Consider the following 20,435-nt stretch of genomic DNA (forward strand, 5'->3'; position numbering starts at 1 on the left):
ATTCTGAGAGGCATTAACTTCATCTAAAACTTGCGGGTTTAAAGTAGCACGGAACAAAACGTCCGTAGGATAAACTGGGATCCTAGAAACACCAGTACTTGCTTTAAGTTCTCTGGCCTTGTTAGGATTATCGGGGTAATAGGCAGTCTAAGGCATGATCGATACATCCCGCGACGGAAATAAAGATTCCGGTCGTTTAGAGTCGCTGGAAACTAACTTAGCGTACTTGATATCTGGTTCAACAGAATTATCACCTGTCCATTTTTGGAGGCTAAAGTCTGCAGGCATATCTTTGGTGGTGTCCTGCATTGGGCTGGCGAGGTTATTTATCTCTGGCACTCTAGAGGCATTAACTATATTGGGCATAGCTTCTTCCTGTTGGATTGGTTTAGGCTTAGGGTCCGCAAAGAGGTTATATAGCTAATCAAATACCATACTTTTAAGACTAGAGGCATTAGCGACAAATAAACACGGAAGTTTAATGTTAGCTAGGGCGTTGCCCTCTGCTGTCACTCTCCTAGTGCCGACTTCAGAGGGGCTATCGCAAGCAAAGAGTCTGACATTTTGCTTAGTTTCTAGCTCACGCTAGTACTCTTTAGTCATAGGTGGAAGGCCAGTAGTTGCGTCACTGATACTCCCAGGCAATCCATCTTAAAGACCCAGTGTGATAAGGTCCTCGTCTGTCATTTTGCGAGCACTATCATCTAAGTCAAAATCGATGTCAGTATCCTCCCGTTCCAAACAGTGGCCAGTCACGTTGCGCTGCCAGCTTACCATTGTCATGTCTTGCTGTTATGCTGTCCACGGATGGTATTACTACAGGCTTGCTTGCAGCCCTCGCTCGTTTACCATGAGTTGGCGGCTTGGGTGGTTGGTTAGCTTTCCGCTTGGGCATGTCTCTCACACTGCTGGAAAATTGGTATGCAATGGACAAGATGTAGGAAATTGTGTATGGAATGTTATCTTAGTACTCCGTACAGTAGTACAAGTAAAATACTACGTCACCCCTTGCATTTTAGAGCGGTGGTGCAAGGGGTAGAATCATCCGAAGGCTGAGAGTCCGCTGGTCAATGCATTATCTACGTAACTGGATTTTTTTTTGGAGGAGATATTTCTGTTCTCTTTTCTTTTATTTCATCTTTTATTTTTTGTCACGAGCAGAATCACGTAGAAACTATATAGAATCACGCTCTATCTTAAAGGGATTCCGCGTAAGAACCTGCCATTTCCTTAGTTCTTAGTCTTAGAGCTTTATCTTTATACCGTCTAGGGAAGACTCATAAAAGAGGTAACCACGATTAAACAGTGCATCTAGCATTAAGCCCTGGATTATTTTCACATAAGATATAGCCACATAGCTTAAGCCCGTCTGAAAGTCCCAGCAGAAGAGATCTATAACAATTATATCCTCCGTGATGCTTTGCGACTTATGCACGGTAATAGCGTAGCACAATCAGGGGAAACTGTGTGCGAGTGCAGAGAGTGCTTTCGATGAGAAAGTCCCTCTCTACTGGAAGAACCGGGATAATCTTTCTGCTATTAACGGAGGTCAGAAACACAGGTTTGCTATACTTGTCAAACTCTATCATGATAACACAGAGAGGGTCCTAGACGGGGTTAGCCCCAGGCGCCCAGCCGATATCGTAAACGGTACCGCGAGCGCTATTACAGAGGCCAACTGGCTGCCAAAGGTTAGACATTAGCATCAGACGGGCGCTAATGCATATGGGGATCTGCTTTGCAAGGTTGCCCGCCTTATTATTAGGGCCAGCAGCCGCGCTAACCCCAACATTCTTAGCCTTAACTTGGATAACTGGCTAACCGAGACAGTTAAGATAGTAGTAGTTATATTTATTTACCCTATCTTTAGTCGCGTATACTCGTAAGGCATTGGCGAACCTGGCCACGTTTTGATTATTAAGCTTTGCCTGGACTTAGCTGGAAAGAAGCTTCTAGGACTTAGCAAATAGTTAGAGCAGCTGTAATTCCCTAAGAGCTATGCGAAATGCCTTCTAGTTATCTCTCTATTGCTGCTATATAACCTTTAAAAAGACCAATTTATTGAAATATCTATACGCATTTCTGCCTTTAATCTCTACTCTCTATACCTCTCTATTATAATACAGTGGCTTCTATAGCACAGGAGAAAGTTAAAAGAAGTTGCCAACCAACAGTATGTTAAGACCACCAAAGAAGTCCTTATTCCTGTTTGGGAACGCCTTGCGCAGACAGTTATTAATCTAGGATAGCTGTCGCAGTCCCAGCATGCTCTTCTCATCGATGATCAGGTACTTAATATCCTTTAGCTTCTTCTAGAGCTAGGCCTTATTAATAGGCAGCAGGGGCTTAAAGTTCTTGTTAATTGGGAGGTGCAACAGGGAATGTAAAGTGGTGCCTGATATCTGATTCCCTGCGACTCCCGTTAGCGCAGCGCGCCAAACAGGGGTCCCTCTCCCGGCAGCAGCGGCTTAGAGGTGCGCAGAGAGCAGATTAATAAGGTATATAACTTAGCTTATATTAGTAGCACAGTATAGCGTTAGGGAGATCCACGCAATACTCTCTATATACTCTGTCTATAATTATAGCAATCTGCTCTTGCATATAGCCTGATGCTATTGCTACTATCTATATAGCATATTAACTCTTAAGCGTAAAGCTGCTAATCCCCTTTGCCTTAGATAGCTTTACTCTATTATGTATTACTCTATAGAGCACAAACTTGCCTAGTTATTATGCACCTTAACCAGTCTGCTATATATAGTTATATAAGCTAAAAGGTATGCCTATAAAGAAGATCGCGATAATACTAACTAGTTCTTAGCAATTAGTACTTAAGTATAAGCTAATATAGGCTTTAGTAAAATTCTTCTATTACTATTGCTACTAAAGAATAAAGAATAAGCTACTTATAATAAAGAAGATAAGAAAATAGTAGCTAAAAGAGCTATAAAAGCTAAAAAAGAAGTAACTACTACTAAAAGATATATATATAAGTAGCCTACTAAAGGCAAACTAGCTAGTAATAGACTATCTAGTAAAACTCTTTCTAGTCTATTAGGCATTAATACGCCTAGTAGTTCTTTGTCTTCTAGGTTTCTCATACCTACTTTATAAGCTAAGTTAGATAGAGTAATAGTACTATAATTACTATAATTACTTACTATAAATTAGCTATACTATAAATAATTAATATTTATAATCTTAGATATATCTATCTATAATACTCTAGAGTTAAGAAAGTAAATAGGTATTTAGTAGGTACCTATTACTATCTACTAGATATTATAGGTACCTATAGGTTACACTTAAGATCTAACTACTAAAATAGGGGAACTATAAATACCCAAAAAAAGTCGTGGGTACCTGTGAGATTCCTGTGGGTACCTATTTTTACACCTTATTTAAGACTCTAGTGGCCACGAAGGAAGCTAGAGTAACACTGTCGCAAGACGAACTTAGAGGGGTTTATGCCGCTTTGCCAATATTGTTTCCAATGCTGCCGAGTATTTGTTCTTAGGTCAAGCTATTACTCGCAAGTCTATTCCTGGCTACGCTGTAAGTGAAAATTGAAGTGCTGATCGATGGCCTTCTACTTTTGCAAACATGGCCGTGAACTTCATTTCGCAGTTACGGAGAGCTCAAGTGGCACCTTTCTTGGAGCATTCATAAGCCAAAGTGAGATATGGGCGGCATTCTCATCACTACTGGTTGGGACAAACAGCCACCCGCGCCGATGGCGCATCATCATTTGACCTAGTCTGGGGAAGTGCCGGATGTTCACATGAGGGCATAACAAGCCATGCATCATCCAGAAGCCGCTAACACGGCTCCATGTCTCGTCTAGCGTCCGTTGAGAGGTCCTTGATGTGCCACCGATTAACAGACAGTCGGTCATATGTTGGCGGATCAGCATCTGTGGTGAGATGAATAATCACAGTCAGCCATCACTTTTCCACGGACGGAATCACGACTCCCCAGCAAAGTGATCAAATACATTGCATTTATGGTATCGCAGGCGCCGTCCTTGGTGATTGACAGGTGTTTCACGGGCCAACTCCATGCGTCGGTAGGATCAAGGATACCGCCATCCATGGTGACGACAGGCTGAAGTCACACAGTCGACATACCATCGAGCTCAAACAGTCGCGATACAGTAGCTTGGGGTGGCCGCGCTATCACAAGCAGTCCTTTGCTGTCTGAAGCTTCAAAAGAGAAATCCCATCGCTCAGCGACATCGTACGCCCATGCTTTAGCAGAATCTCATTCCAAGGGCGACGAAATCCGAGACCTCAAAATCGCGGGTCGGTACCTACCTCTGTCAACTCAAATGACCAGAAGACAAAGCTGTACAGCTAGCGCAGATGCCGAAAAAAGAGCATACCGGGCGCGATAATGCCACCCGGACTCTCCGCCATGAGGTCTCCGTCTCCATCTTCAAGTAGCACACTTCCCGTGCACGCAAGCACACATGGTCGCCCGTCTCACTCGCCAGCAGACGACGCTCCATTTAGTCTGTCTCTCAGGTCTCTAGCCGAGATCGTTTCCTCAAAGAGCATAGCTGAACTGAAGGCACTTGGTGGACTCGATGGACTTGGCCGCGCCTTACAAACTGATTTATCGGCTGGGTTGTGTGAGGATTTGGCAGTATCTGATGACGCAGATCTGTGGCGACAGGATGAATCCCAGAATCGACACAAGTCTCGTATCGAGGTGTACGGAGTGAACAAAATACCGGCCAAGAAAACGAGAAACATCCTCCAGCTCATGATTATTGCTCTCAGCGACAAAGTTCTGGTGTTACTGTGTATCGTCGCGGCAATCTCATTAATACTCGGCTTGTATCAGACCTTCTTTCAACAGCATTTGCCTGGACAACCGCGCATTGAATGGATAGACAGCCTGACTATCATGGTGGCGGTTCTCATTGTCGTGGTGACTGGTGCAGTTAATGATTACCAAAAAGAGAAGCAATTCGCTCGTCTTGTCAAAAAGGTAAGTGAGTGATTATTGTGGGAGAAAGTGGACTAATCTCATCACTTGTATCTTCCACGCTTCGAATAGACACGAGTCTGAGCTGACAATGTACCAGACGGACGATCGGGTCGTCAAAGCAATACGGTCGGGACGCCCAACAGAAATATCTGTCTTTGATATACTTGTTGGTGACATCCTTCACATATCGGCCGGAAGCTTGATACCCGCCGACGGTGTCCTCGTTACAGGATTCTCGGTTCGATGTGATGAATCTTCCATCACTGGTGAGGCAGATCATGTCAGGAAACTCCCGTACGGCGAATTACGAGGGCCGGATACCAGTGAAACTAGGAAAGGCACTGATCCGTTCATCATCTCTGGCAGCAAAGTACTAGAAGGAACGGGAACTTACTTGGTGACCGGCGTCGGAATTAATAGCATGCATGGCCGGCTGAAGATGGATGTCACAGAGAGGACGGAAACCACACCACTACAAAATAAGCTGAGCGGCATTGCAGACAGAATCGCCTTGGCTGGAATATCCGTCTCCTTCCTGCTATTTGGAGTGCTCACGGTAAAGATTTTGGTCCAACTACCTGGGACGAGCCTGACACCCGTTGAGCTTGTCCAGAGGTTCCTCCGCACATTCATGATATCGATTAGTATCATTGTTGTCGCTGTTCCCGAAGGCTTACCCCTGGCCGTCACTCTAGCCCTCGCAATTGGAGTCACGCGGATGCTCAAGGATAACAATCTTGTTAGAGTGCTTGCGGCATGTGAAACAATGGGCAATGCGACGGTGGTGTGTTCCGACAAAACTGGAACACTCACACTGAACAAAATGACTGTCACGGCCGGCCAGGTAGGCTTAGAAGGATCCTTTGAAGAGTTAGAGCGCCACACAAGAGCAGACGCAAACGAAACAACCCGAGCGGATGAAGTGAACTGCGGAAGCAAAGGAGACATGTCGCCTGAGGCGTTTCGCTCATCAATGGATCCGCAGGTTCGGGATACTTTGATACAATCAATCGCCATTAATTCAACTGCTTTAGAAGGACAGGTTGATGGGGTGACAACTTTTCTTGGATCAAGCACTGAAGTTGCACTTTTGGACTTTGCTCGAACGTGGCTAGGGATGCGGCCATTGCAAGAGGAGAAGGCTAATTCACAAATCTTGCAAATATGTCCGTTCGACTCGACGAGAAAATACATGGCCACGGTGACAATGCGGAACAATGGTTCGTACCGGGTATATTTAAAAGGAGCCCCGGAAGTACTCTTACGAAAATGTGACCGAATTCTGTACAATGCAACGATGCCATTAGCGGAAGATGCGGCCATGACACCTGATCGCTATCAATCGGTGCTTGATGCTGTTGAAACCTACGGTGAGCTAGCACTACGAACCATCGCGTTCGCATACAAAGATTTGCCTTCCTGGCCACCAGCAAATGCACCCAGAGTGGACGACGTGTGGCAACATATTCTCAACGATATGACGTTCCTTGGCATTTTGGCGATTCATGATCCTCTCAGACCTGATGTCAGCGCTGCCATATCCCAGTGCAAGCAAGCAGGTGTATCGGTAAGAATGGTAACTGGCGATAATGTCCAAACTGCGCAAGCCATTGCGAGAAGTTGTGGTATTCTAGACGATACTGGAGCGGTCATCGAAGGACCTCAATTTCGTAACTTATCAACATCCGAGATGTATGCGCTGCTTCCTCGTTTGCAAGTTCTGGCTAGATCCAGCCCAGAGGATAAGAAGCTGCTTGTTAGCCGATTCAAGGAATTAGGTGAGACTGTAGCTGTCACTGGAGATGGAACCAACGATGGGCCTGCACTTCGGACGGCGGATGTTGGCTTCTCGATGGGCATATCCGGCACGGATGTCGCGAGGGAGGCATCATCCATTGTTCTAATGGATGATAACTTCTCGTCAATTGTAAGAGCCATTGAATGGGGGAGAAGTATCAACGACGCTATCAAGAAGTTCCTTCATGTAAGTTTGGTGACCGCCGGCTCTGCTGAGCTCGTCTCGCTAACACGCATGATCAGTTTCAACTCACGGTCAACATTACCGCCGTGACTCTCACTTTCGTATCAGCCATCGCCAGCGACACAGGTGAATCAATACTATCACCTGCCCAATTGCTTTGGGTCAATCTCATCATGGATACCTTCGCAGCACTAGCTCTTGCGACAGACCCTCCAAGCCCATCAGTTCTTCAAAGAGCACCAGATACCAAGGCAACACCATTAATATCCCGTACAGGATGGAAAATGATTATTGGGCAGGCTATCTACCAACTTGTTGTGATTTTGGTACTCAGCTTCAAGGGAGCTGATATTCTGAAGCACATGCGACCTGGCGAGGCAACCACTTTGGAAACCTTTGTGTTCAACACATTTGTTTGGATGCAGCTGTTTAACTTGTACAAGTGAGTTTAGCCCTACATCACAGACTTGTAGAAGCTAACACTGTCCTAGTAACCGCCGCTTGGATAATAAGCTCAACATATTTGAGGACATTCACAGAAACCCATATTTTATTGGGGTAAACATCGTGATAATCACGAGCCAAGTTCTCATCGTGACAATTGGTGGGAGTGCGCTGTCAACAACACCGCTTTCAATTCAAGAATGGACATTATCTGTTCTTCTTGGTGCGTTGTGCATGCCTGTCGCTGTGCTCATACGCATTGTCCCCGATGATTTTGCCACAAGAATGTCGCCATACAGGTGGTATATGCGTCTTCGGAAACCGCGACAGCCCGACACATCGGGAGACAAGCAATGGTATTCCACTATAGAGCTTATACGCAGCGAGTTAATAGGGTGCACACAGCCGCGTGATTCTAGATGGGGAGACATGATTTGGACAGTATCAAAGTACTGGCGACGGACGGATCCGGAAGTTCACGGTGAGACGCGACAGTTTGATAACGAGAGGACACCATTGCGTCCAAAGCAGCATAGGGATTTCAAGAATAGTAGAAGAGGCTCTGTATGTGCCCCGTCAGTAGTCATGGTCGGAATGGTGGCAGGGGGCATTGCGGGATGGCCACGCCTTGAACAGGGTGAAGGCGGTTACCAGACATTTGACGCGAAGTAGACTGCATGATTCTAATGAATCTCGTTTCTTTCCATCTAGCTATATGTACTTGCTAGGTGTATAGCCAGCATGACCAGATAACACAGTTCTCGATTTACCGTAGCCAAGAGCCTAGGTACCTGATGTCTAGATATCTTCGTGAATAGAGGCACGTAACTGGCCTCGCTAGCGTCCGCAAAAATGATATCTTGCTGCGAGTGCCAACGGGTTATAATCTTTGGACGGCTTTTCCCCAAAAAGTTCTCCATGCAAAAGTCTTGCAAATTTCCGACCCCCGAGGTTAAATTGGGTGACGAGAGCAAATTTCTCAAATGACTTGGGGTAGATCCTAGAAAACCCCCAGTCCAAAATAGTGATTCGCTCGCCAACTTTGATATTGTGGCCTGCAAGGTCGCAATGGCATAAATATAGCTGCTCTCCTTGTAAACTGACGCGATGCGGACGACCTGCCTCTTCTAACTTATCGTTCACCCAATCCTCTAGCTCGACCAGATTGTTAAAACTGCGATCTGACCCGCAGTCCGAGAAGAATCTGTCAACCGGTATCTCCCTCTCAAACGGCCCTACGAGTGCATCAGGGGGTAGTGGAAGGTCCCAAATATGGCGGACGGCTGCCGCTATGGCTCCAAGGTATTTCGGGGCTTCTTCTGGGTGCTCCTTGGCAAAGGCGTCATAATCATCGTCTTCCACATTTTCCATGACGATATAAGTAAAAAGAACGGCGGTCTGGGAATGAATGTCTGAAAGCGACATAGACTTTTGGGATGCGGACGATGCTGGGATCGGCCTTTTCGTGGACGTATCGCTGGAGGGAGGCTTCCGCCAACCTCACCGTCGAGCCATACTTGATCCAAATCTGATCGTTGTATTTAATGCCTTGGTTGCATGATCTGTCCGTGTTGCAAGCAGCGACTACCTCATCGCGTGACGGTATTTGCAATTTAGTCATTTTTGAGTCGGGCATGTTAGGGTTGTGTTTCCGGGAACATATTGGGTCACTTCAAGTCAAATGTTGGTCTGTGACTCTGTGTTACACCGGGAGAATTTCTAAGCCGAAGGCATCGGGGCTTGTATTCAGGCAAGAAGAGGTCCATGCTCAAGTGATATGTGTTGATAACCCAGCGAACAGTTCAGTAGTTAAACAGTGAATGTCAGACATCCTCTAAGGCGTAGTACCGATTTGGGGATATTAGGAGTAGTGTAGACGCGAGGTCCTCTTGTAGTTTCCCCCCTTTAGTCGTGTTTCGGTAAGTTTATTTCCATTTCACTAGCTTTGTTGAAGTGACAACAGGAAAATGCAGTAACTCATGGCAGGAACGCGGTTGGTAGATTGAATGACTGGACATCGGCTTCTTCAACGCGGTCCGTAGCCGCCATGGCGCTCCCGACCGCCGCAAGTTGGGGTATAACCAATCAGTTGAGAGTTGGATATGTATGAACTGGCATCCTGGCCGCAGGACTCGGCCGACCTGTCGATCACATCTGTCCACCACTTGAGTTACATTGCTTGTCGACTGATTGATCCATGAGTGATCGCAAGTACCCTAATGGTAGAGTTGGAAAGTGGTTAAGATTATCAACAACTTGCTGCAACCCGGTAAAGACATATTTTTGAAATTTCCAAGACCATTCTACTCTAAGTTTCATTTGTTGCTGGTTTGAGGACACTAGGGTATCACGAAAACCAGCCGCATCATGCCTGCACATATATTGCTGTAACCCCAACCAACATACCAGACCTTTCTCCGCACACATCGTTTCAACATAGCCCATTCCTCTTCAAACCTATCGCATTCAACCCCAAGACGGCTACATGATTCCTAAATTACGCGAAGCAACGTTCCACCCCAACTTCAAGTTCCAACTTCCCAATTCATCCACGGCGGTAGATCTCTCTCCACAAAGCGGAGTTCACCAAGGCGTCTACCCCGAGGCGAAAGTTCCCGCACCAATCAATGCCAGTCTATTAGCTCGATCAAACGACTCTCAAGGTCGCGTGTCCCCGTTTCGGTTATCACCGTCGTATGGCCGTCTAATCTCGATATCCATGCAAGTCGAGTGCATTGTATAAGAGCTGCCGGAATTCCCGCCTATGCAAGACAATATGTTTCAGTTGAAGGATGTATTCTACGACCTAGTCGACTCCCTGCTGTGGCTGTTTCCGACAATGGCGAATCTCAGGAATGTTTGGCTGCAAGCCGCAGCTTTCACGGCTGGATTTCTTCGCACAGCGAAGGGGGATAGTTTGAAAGACATTGATCATGTTGTGCTGTTTATGCAAGGTGTGTTTCACTGAACCACTCCTTGGTGTAGAATTGACTGACCCTGTATAAGAAAACCGTGCTTTTGACCATTATTTCGGCACAATGGCGGGCGTCCGGGGTTTCAACGACGCAAACCTTCAAATGAACAACGGTATTCCTGTTTGGAAACAAAAGACATCACCAGAACTCACTAATAGCACCGACTATCTAATGCCTTGGTATCTCAACTATCTTAGAGGAAACTGGTCTGAGGCTACACAATGCATGCTGGCAGGCAGTAATGGCTGGTACCAGAACCACGCGGCGTGGAATGGGGGAACAAACGATCATTGGGCTCTCAACAACACACCCTATAGCATTGGGTACTACAAGAGGGACGACTTGCCTATTCAGTGGTCATTGGCTGAGAATTGGGTAGTCGGTGACATGTATCAGGTATGCTTGGCCGCTTTACAACTTCTAAACCGCAAATGCTAATTGTCTTCGGAACACCATAGGAATCCGTAGTTGCGTCAACTAGCCCAAATCGAGTTGTGTGGTTAAGCGGCTCCATCAACGTGCCTGGTGGCAATCTCAGTCCAGATTTAGGCGGCAATCCTTACATAGACAACTACGAAACTCCCGGATGTGACGAAAATGGCATCAACTGCTATCCACTCAAATGGAAGACGGCACCCGAGTACTACGAAGCTGCAGGTACATCTTGGCAGTTATACCAAGACGGCACTGACGACTACAACAATTTCGACGACAACCCGCTTGCCTGGTTCAAGCAGTTCCAAGACGCCGAGAAAGGGTCCAACTTGAATACGAAAGGCATGCAAGGTCGCCAGCTGCAAGAGTTCTACGACCGGGCTGCCAATGGAACACTCCCAGAGGTTTCCATCATCATTGGATATAGAGAACTTGCAGAGCATCCGCCGTACTCACCCCATGACGGAGCCTGGTTGGAAAGAAAGATTTCCGAAGCGGTAATCAAGTCCCCAAAGTACAATCGAACGGCATTGATTATTTCTTTCGACGAGACTGGCGGCTGGTTCGACCACGTAGATCCTTATAGGTCGCCAAACGGCACAGCTGGCGAGTGGTACAATGACAAGAATGGAATTGGATATACATTCACAGGACCTGGTTTCCGAGTCCCATTTTATATTATTTCTCCGTGGACAAGAAAGGGGGGTGTCTACGTGGAGCATGCGGATCATACGTCTCAGATGCAATTCATTGAAAAGTGGCAGGCAGCCAAGTCTCGCGATGTCAAGTCCAATGAAATGGTCCCCTGGCGGAGAGACAACATGGGCGATCTGTTGGGGGCATTCGATTTTGAAAATCCCGACTATAGCATCCCTGATCTACCCGCAGCTGCAGAACCACACAGGGATAGTGACGGCAAGTTTGACGGAGCATCGCATTGCAAAGGGTTGTATCCGAGTCCTCAGCCTCCCGTGCCTTACTCTGGAGACGGCGCAACCAACGACATGCCTGGCCTGGTTGAGCATGGGTTCAAGCCTATTCGAGGAAAACTGACGGAGGGACGACATCTAGTCTTCGAGATGAAGGGCTATGCCCTCACCCTTGGTGACAAGGCTACAACTAGCAAAGCATCTGAGGATCATAACTCAGAAAATCAGCGTTGGATCGTGCATGTCGAAGAGCTGGGTGGGACAGAGTTCAAGATGTCTGGCAGTGGAGATGGGAGGTATGTCTGTGCAGATCTGAAGATGTGCGACAAAAAGAGCGATGCGGCCGTGTTTGAGGTCAGCTTCAAGGGCAGTGAGGGATACAGTCTGAAAGTGAAGAATGGAGGCAAGTATTTGGCCATTACAAAGCAGGGCGAGCTGGTATTACAAAGTATGAGTTCGTATTGGAGCGTATTCAGCGTCAATTACTAAGTCCAAAGCCGCCGCGGTACTCTGTATTCAATAGGCACCTTGCTACCGGAGTGTTTCGACACTGTCTTCTGTGCTCGCCATGTAGAGCTTTACAAATAGCTGTAGGGGCAAAGAATACGCAGGTAGCTACCAGAGTATTCCGTGGCTGTATCTTTGCCGTGTTCGATACTTGTAGAGCCTTAATAATGAAGCGAAACGAGCTCTTATCGAAATTCTTGGCTGCTTGGCGCCTGAGACATGTGGAGAGAAGAGCTGGTTCGGGAGTATCACCACACCGTGGCGCGAGCCGACCTGTCAGAAAAGGCACAAGAGGCGCTAAACCAAACAATCCATTGTTAAAATTGGCAAATAAATCTATGTAAAGTATCACCCACTCTCCAGTCTCACTAGCAGCCTTATCTCGGAAGCGGTCGCTACAATCACTATTCCGTACCATGGCATTTAATATACCGGCATACCCAATTGATGCTTCCCATTCGCTGCTCTTCAAGGGTAAACGTAATATTCACTTCGTCGTCCATCGCAAAAGTTCACTGGATATTAGCTGCCAAAACCACGGACCCCCACGTGAAGACACATGAACCCATGTATCCGTATTTCTCTCGCGTGTCCGGCTTTCAAGCTCCGATTACTACGCAGTTAGAAATTACAATATAAAAGTTTTATACAGCTTAATGAAGTTAAAAAACAATTGGCCCAGAGGGTTGACAAGCTCAGCCGATACCGGATTAGGCCACGCACATCAATGTCGCGATAGTTCGTCAACAGGGCGTCATGGTAACAGCGTCGAATAATTGGTTCATTGACGGGATTCTCGTAAACAATGTGGGGCCGACGGCCCGCCATGGTGGTTCTGGAGTATCCAAACTACTCCGAACATGGAAGCTCTCAAACCATGTCCAAACGAGCGCAGTGCAACACTTCATCGACTGATGTTTACTCCATCTTGGACTAGTTTCGAGAAACGAAACTGGCCTCTGCGGCTCGAATACCGGCTCGTGCTTTGCTCGACTTTCACTGGAATCGTTTGTGACAATCACGACTGATTGTGGACTAGGCTTTGGTCGACTTTCATAGCATGTATAAAAAGTTCACATCCTACCAGCTTGAACAATGGCTTCACAACAAGAACCAGATCCTGGGTCTGGAAAGGAGTATCTCAACAGGATATACTCTTTACCAAAGACCCAACAGTCTGTCTCTTCATCACCTTCAATAATCCAACGTATTTGGAACAAGATGGCTCCAGCGTTGTCCCTGCTCGCAGCTTCGCTCCTTGCTTTCCGCGTGGTCAGCGGTAAAAATGATGATCATCGTCGCGCTGTCCAACCAAACTTTGTTTTCATCATGACCGACGACCAGGACCTCCATTTGAACTCACTCGATTACCAACAGATTGTCCAGAATCAACTGATCCAGAAGGGTACCATTTTCAAGAAACATTACTGCACCATCTCGATCTGCTGCCCGTCTCGAGTCTCCCTCCTTACAGGAAAGGCCGCTCACAACACTAATGTGACGGATGTGAAAGCTGTACGTTTGAGATTACCCGTTGAACTCCCATTACTCATTTAACCCATTGATTGCTAACCCTTCTCAACCTAGCCTCATGGTACGTACTTGAGTGCTGGGCGGTGGCCATTTCCCCCATGGCCCTGGCATCGCACACTGACCGTTTGATGCTCCAGGTGGATATCCCAAGTTTATTAGCCAGGGACTGAATGACGCGTATCTGCCGGTTTGGCTTCAAAGCGCTGGATATAATACTTATTATACTGGCAAGCTGATGAACCAGCACAATACCCATACCTACAAGGCGCCCTTTGCCAAAGGATGGACGAGATCCGACTGTGAGTATTCCGGCGCTGTATCACTCTGCAATTATCACCGTATCATTTTCTGAGAACTTTTGTGTCCCATTAGTCTTGCTCGACCCTGGTACCTATCGATACTTTGACGGTATTATGTCTCTGGATTACCAAGTGCCCAGGAGCATCAAGGGGCTATACTCGACCGACGTCGTGGCCAATCGGTCCCTGGAATTCCTCGAAGACGCTATTACCGCTGGAAAGCCCTTCTTCCTAGGTGTCGCCCCCGTTGGTCCCCATGCCAATACGGATGAAAAGGGCTTCACCAATCCAATTCCAGCCGATCGACACAAGCTATTGTTCCCAGACGTCCGAGCACCCCGAACCCCTAACTTTAATCCAAGCACGGTACGCAAGCATGACCCTCTTATAAATACTGGTGTACCAAATTGATAAGAGAGCTAACATTTTAAAAGCCCGGTCACGTCAACTACCTCAAGAACCTTCCGCAATTTACCCCCGAGCAACTTCAATACAGTGACCATTTCTACCGCGCCCGCCTGCAGGCCCTTCAGTCTGTCGACGAGCTGGTCGGCGGCCTCATCGCCAGGTTAGAAGAGAGCCCAGAAGTACTTGCCAATACCTACATCATCTATACCAGCGACAATGGGTACCACATCGGCCAGCATAGAATGCCCCCGGGCAAGACGTGCAACATCGAAGAAGACGTGAACGTGCCATTTATTGTTCGCGGCCCCGGCGTAGCACCAGGCAGGGAAGTCACTTTCCCGACGTCTCACACCGACATTGTCCCTACAGTGTTCAAACTCGCCGGTATTCCTCTTCACGAAGACTTTGACGGAGTACCCATTGCCGTCACGTCCGCGGCCCAGGAAACCCAGACACGCAAAAGTGAGCATGTCAACATCGAATTCTGGGGCAATGGTATAGTTGAAGGTGAGGCATTCCGCGCTCTGATTGGTAAATTGACCAAGAATACGTACAAGACCATCCGTGTCGTGGCAGGAAATTATGATTTCATGTACGCCGTCTGGTGCACCAACGAGCATCAGCTGTACGACATGAAGACGGACCCTTACCAGATGACCAACCTCTACGGGCTGCAGGGCAACACTTCTGGCTATGATATCGCAAAGCTCTCTTCTCGTTTGGATACACTGCTGCTGACGCTCAAGAGTTGCAAGGGCAAGGTCTGTCGTGAACCATGGCAGACTCTGTTCCCTACAGGGGGTGTGACCAACCTTGCCGATGCTATGAATACGGCATACGATGACTTTTTCCTCACGCAGCAGCATAAAATTACTTTCACTGAGTGCGGATTGGGTTATATCCCTGAATATGAGGGTGCGTTGGAACCCATTATCTATGATGATGGGACTGGATTTGTGTCGCGCAACAATTGGGAGGATTGGGTCTAAGGGGTACCTCTGGCACTGAACGGCGGATATGATATGGCCTATGTTGTGCTACCACAAGTGCATTGTGGAACTTTGACATTACTTTCGACTCGGGCAGGGGTTTTAGGAATTCATCTTGGGGTATGACCGCCTTCACAGTCATTACGACGAATCATGAGAATGTACAGTTAGTGCCTAAGACGAGCAATACGAGCAGTGAAATCACAGACCAGATGAAGTACGAAACCCTTCTGAAACAAAGATTCCAGTGATTAATTCTACACGTCTGCAATGCTGAATGTCACAACCATTCCCCCTCCCAGTGTTCTGTATAATAAGAAACATCTACAAAAGCTAACCAAGTCAAAAGTTTTCCATTACGCCTCCATAGATGCTGCAAACTGATAAATAACCTTCCGCAACGCCGGCGGAAAAATTTCAACAAACTTCCTAGGAACCTCCTTCGTTTCCACCATTGCCGTTGAACAACCCATCGCCGGCTTCTTCCCATCCAGCGCCTCACCCAACCAATCCAACGAGGCCTCCGTACCATAAACACTGTACGAAGCATGAGAAACATTTGCAACCGAATCAAGCACGAAATGAATATTAGCACCCTGACTGCACAAATTTTGGACAGCAGTCTCCGCCAGCCATGCAGGCACCAGCTGATCAATCTTCGATTGGTACCAGTAGATGGGCACCGTGGGAGCAATATCCGTATAATTCGGCGCCCCTATCTCGGTGATATCGTTCAGAAAACTCGGATCGTCAAACATTTGCTGAATATCCTCGTTGGCGTACGTCTTCTTCGCGGCATCAAGACACTCGTGCTTCGCCTGGTAGAAATGGTCGCGATATTCCGGCTTAAGATGGGCTTCCACCTCCTTTGCGAACTCGGGATCCTGCCCTGCCGCCCCCAAAATTCCAATGACGATGAAGTTTGAAGTAGGGCTCTTGTTCAGATGTGAAATCAAGTTGATTGAAGTAGGACGGTCGCCGGTGCCTCCACCAATTGCAGCGGCCACAATATTGAGCTCGGGGGCATACGATGGCATTACCTGAACTGTTGCGAGACCGGCTGACGCGCCTCCAGAGTATCCCCAGATCGCAAATTTTGCGTCTTGCTTGACTCCTGTGAGGTTGGCTGCGTTCAAGGTTGCTCGAATGGCGTCTAGGCTGGCGTAGGCTGCGATCTCTCGTGGCGGATAGGCGGCTTTGGGGCCTTGAATGTCTGGAACAATGACTATCCATCCGCGGTTCAAAAGATCCTCTGCAATCAGAACTTGGAGCTGTGCGGTGGGGGATTCGAGTTTGGGATATAGTGACGAAGCTTGCTGGAAGCCAAAGGACGGTGCGCAGTCAATCGATGCTGCATCTTCTGCGCTTTCAAGGGACACAACTTTTCCAAAATCGGGATTGTGCGGTACCAATACTGTGACTACCGTTGCAGTCGCGGCATTGGCTCTGTCATTCGTTCGATACAGGATCTGGTAAGCGTCTCGCAGAAACTCGTCGGCACTGAAAGTGAAGCCAGTGATTGGAGATGGTGGCTTGCGATGCCTCAGAACAGTACCGGGTGGCAAGTCTTCAATCCCGTCAGGGACATTGTAGAAGGGATCCACGCTCGGCGGTGGTATCTTTGTTGTATTCGAGCTGTCTTGGGGGATTGGAGGTGTTATTGCAACTCCGGTTCTGGCTGCCAGAGCCACAGTTGCTATGAGATATGCCGCCAATCGCATCTTCACAGCTGAGCGAATTCGAGGTTCTGGTAGTCCCAGCTACTTCAACCTCTTATCATTGTCCAACAGCACGATAAGGCACGCGAAGCTTGAAACCGGGTCTTGAAATATCACGGGGGATCAAGTGATAACATGTGTCGAGCATGCTTTTAAATATGACCATCAGGCTCTTCCACCAGGGAGCATTGATACACCGCGTCTGTCTCATTTCTTAAAATGGCGTCGCCGTATCACCACTGCTGAACGAGTAATAGATGCTGTCTCTACGGAATGTTGACTGCCTTTAATGTGGATGACCACGACCCTCCCCTAACCGTATTTAGGACGATCCAAAGGCGTAGGTTCAAGAAACAATGAATAAGTTTGGCGTCTCGGGTTAATAGTCTCAGTCTGTCGAAGACAATGACGCGAGGCATGTCTCACATCATCGCGAATTGGCTTATTCCACCACCATCGGGCCGAAGCTGCATGCCAACATGGCAGGGAATTGTTTGCCCGTAATCCAAAGACAGAAGCTGGGAAGCTTGCCGTTCAGGTGAGCTCAGCTGTCCCTCATAGGTAATTGATGAGAGTTTTTGTTTGGGGAGGATCAAACATTATGAGTAGTGCTGCGCCACATTCATCTAAGAGCTAACCAACATGAGGGAACACCAACCTTGTTGTTCACAAAATATCACGGCGAACGGAATTCGACATTGGATATAACCGCAGTTTGGAAGAAGAAAAAAAAAAAAAAAAAAAAAAAAAGAGAAAAAAGAGGTCTTGGCTGTTTCTTACCTCCAGATGTTTCACAACGCCGAGTTTGGCAGCAAGATTGGTGATGGCTTACAAGCAACGACCTCTCCGCATTCGTCACTTCAAAAGCAACACCTCAAGCTTCAACATAACACCTCGGATTCCAGAGCAACAAAAATATCGTTAAGCCCCATGATTCGAAACCTTTACTATATAATGTCGCTTTCCCATCCACTTGAGCATAAACCTTTTTTTGCGCATTGCTCAATCCACAACCAAACAGGAAAATGTCGACTAACGGCTTGAAGGTGAGTTGCAGAGAGATATCTTGTCGCCAAGTATACATGCAGTTATTATTCTAACCGCCGAAAAAAAAACTAGAATTCGAACCAACAGGTTCCCCCGACACTCAAATTGAGTGCACTTCCTGTTTCATTCAACATCGACAAGACACCTGCATCTCTCATGAAGATCATGACGGTAGATGAAGAGAATTCATTTCCGTGTCGACGATGTCTCCAAGACGGTAAAATCGGTGACGAAATGATCCTCGCGCCGTATGATCCTTGGCTTGGCGATAGCCCATACAGACAACCGGGGCCGATTTTCGTCCATGCAATTCCTCAATGTGAGCCTTATAAGCCAGACGGCATGCTTCCGGACCAACTGCACCGACGGCTTATGTCCGTCAGATGCTTTGGCGCAGATCACTTCTTGGTGAGTGCAGATGTGGTACAGGGCGACAAGCTCATGGAAGTGGCTGCAAAAATGATGGGAAAAAAGGAGGCGGAATACATTCATGTTCATAACGCGAGGCCAGGATGCTTTGCAGTCCGCATTGATCGCGCTTGAAGAACCGACCTGCTACTAGAAGTTTGCGTACAGAATATATTTAGTTGCTAGGTACAATAGGACAATGTTTTTCTCTATACTCTATAAGATCCCCTCGTCCGTAATTGGTTCGCCAGCCCGGCTTGGGCTGCTCGGCGATCTCACGGTCAAGGCTAGGTTTCTAAATTTAACTTCGCCGATCGACCTGATGTATTGGCAATTCCAGAAATTTCGCCACTGCTCATGGGTGCCCACCATGATATACTTCCATCCGGCTCCATAGTGTTATGACGAACCTGTTGAACAAGAGACTTACCCGGCATGCCCGCCGACAAGATTTTTAGGGGTTCGACAGTGCCCAATTTGTGGGCTCCTTAAGTTATTGATTCCAGCCATTGCGGGTTAACCTTGCCTTGTTTTGCCCAGAGTGTTGGGCTGAGGATTTAGTTTGAACCGATGTAACTTTCAGTTGTAGTGCCAAACCAGTGACGAACAGGGCACACTTGGGCTTTCCTCCATGTAAACTTTCCTGTAACTTGGACGATGGACGATATACATCAGTCAGGGCCATTGCTGGCGATTTCATCATGGTTCAAACATTGTTTCAGTCAAACAATCGGAACAATTATACGAGAGAATGATTATCTAATGAGTCTCATGGTATTTACACTCTAATCAGACATGTATTCTAAATACAAACACGCCCAGATAGCATAATTACAGACCGCCAGCAGCGCAAACCTTGGTAGCAGTAGGAACCTGCTTAGCATAGCGATCAGGATAAGCAGATCGCTGAACCTTCTGGCAGAGGGTACCAACAGCCATTGTCTGCCAGCCGCTAATACGTTTCATCTCGGCGATGAATTGGCCAGCGGAGCATCCGGCTTCCATGTCGCAAGCAATGTTCTTATAGATGGAGGCACGTTGCTGGAAGATACCAATGCTGTCATGGTCGGAACCAACACGGTCGTGGTGGTACTTCAATGAAGCTGGAACAGCATTATTGGCATACATGATGAGGCTAGACTATACCATTACAACACGTCAGTAAGATCTTTTGAGAAATATGGAAGACTGGAGACGAACCTCAACAAGACCAGTAGCAATGGCAGCCTCGCAACCGTGTCGCCCAACACCGTCGGCCTTGGCCTTGGCAATGATGGCTCGGGCATAGCCGCTTTGAAGACTATTGAGTCCAGGCAGGTTGGCAGCGGCGGCCTGAGCATCGGGGGCAGGGGCAGCAACGGCGGCAGTGGCGCCGAGGGCAAGGTAGGTGAGGACGTTGTTGAACTTCATGTTGGTGGTGGTGTTAGTGCAAGGCTTTAAAGTTAGATGAAAGCGTATATTGTGGAATCTGATTGCGTTTGCTTTTGTTGAGAGACGAGTTCAAATTGTTCATTGACGGGAGGTGCTGCCTCTATTTATGTATTTCACAAGATTCTATACTGCTGTCAAACCGGGTCATCGCAACCTCGACTTACACCGAGGATCTACAGGGTCAAAGCAGGAACTGACCGGATGGGCTATATGGAATGTAACCCAATCTTCTAATTCGGGATACACATGTCTCTCCAGTTGCTTCATTGGGACATAATCTGGTCCTATTTTACATGTATATCGGGCCGTGATCGCCTGCACAGTTCCCGTCCAAAACAT

The 20,435-nt window shown here is 47.4% G+C and overlaps 5 protein-coding genes across 5 annotated transcripts; 3 read left to right on the forward strand and 2 right to left on the reverse strand.

The window, feature by feature from the left end:
- Positions 1 to 4,392: 4,392 nt before the first annotated feature.
- VFPPC_06725 (calcium-translocating P-type ATPase, PMCA-type) lies at positions 4,393 to 8,089 on the forward strand (the record flags this gene model as incomplete). Its single annotated transcript, XM_018285713.1, has 4 exons — positions 4,393 to 4,992; positions 5,090 to 6,976; positions 7,033 to 7,415; positions 7,465 to 8,089. The coding sequence occupies 4 exons, from the start codon at positions 4,393 to 4,395 to the stop codon at positions 8,087 to 8,089; spliced, it is 3,495 nt and encodes a 1,164-aa protein (XP_018138481.1).
- Positions 8,090 to 10,193: 2,104 nt separating this feature from the next.
- VFPPC_06723 (non-hemolytic phospholipase C precursor) lies at positions 10,194 to 12,245 on the forward strand (the record flags this gene model as incomplete). Its single annotated transcript, XM_018285712.1, has 3 exons — positions 10,194 to 10,371; positions 10,424 to 10,788; positions 10,851 to 12,245. The coding sequence occupies 3 exons, from the start codon at positions 10,194 to 10,196 to the stop codon at positions 12,243 to 12,245; spliced, it is 1,938 nt and encodes a 645-aa protein (XP_018138480.1).
- Positions 12,246 to 13,358: 1,113 nt separating this feature from the next.
- Positions 13,359 to 15,492, forward strand: VFPPC_06722 (arylsulfatase; the record flags this gene model as incomplete). Its single annotated transcript, XM_018285711.1, has 5 exons — positions 13,359 to 13,778; positions 13,851 to 13,857; positions 13,934 to 14,095; positions 14,169 to 14,461; positions 14,530 to 15,492. The coding sequence occupies 5 exons, from the start codon at positions 13,359 to 13,361 to the stop codon at positions 15,490 to 15,492; spliced, it is 1,845 nt and encodes a 614-aa protein (XP_018138479.1).
- Positions 15,493 to 15,848: 356 nt separating this feature from the next.
- VFPPC_06721 (lipase 2) lies at positions 15,849 to 17,213 on the reverse strand (the record flags this gene model as incomplete). Its single annotated transcript, XM_018285710.1, has 1 exon — positions 15,849 to 17,213. The coding sequence occupies one exon, from the start codon at positions 17,211 to 17,213 to the stop codon at positions 15,849 to 15,851; it is 1,365 nt and encodes a 454-aa protein (XP_018138478.1).
- A 2,283-nt stretch (positions 17,214 to 19,496) lies between these two features.
- Positions 19,497 to 20,075, reverse strand: VFPPC_06718 (NLP/P60 protein; the record flags this gene model as incomplete). The annotated part of the gene is made up of 2 exons (XM_018285709.1): positions 19,497 to 19,805; positions 19,866 to 20,075. The coding sequence occupies 2 exons, from the start codon at positions 20,073 to 20,075 to the stop codon at positions 19,497 to 19,499; spliced, it is 519 nt and encodes a 172-aa protein (XP_018138477.1).
- Between the last annotated feature and the right edge of the window lie 360 nt (positions 20,076 to 20,435).

The sequence above is a fragment of the Pochonia chlamydosporia genome (genome assembly GCF_001653235.2).
Source record: "Pochonia chlamydosporia 170 chromosome Unknown PCv3seq00008, whole genome shotgun sequence".
Taxonomy (NCBI): Eukaryota; Fungi; Ascomycota; class Sordariomycetes; order Hypocreales; family Clavicipitaceae; genus Pochonia; species Pochonia chlamydosporia.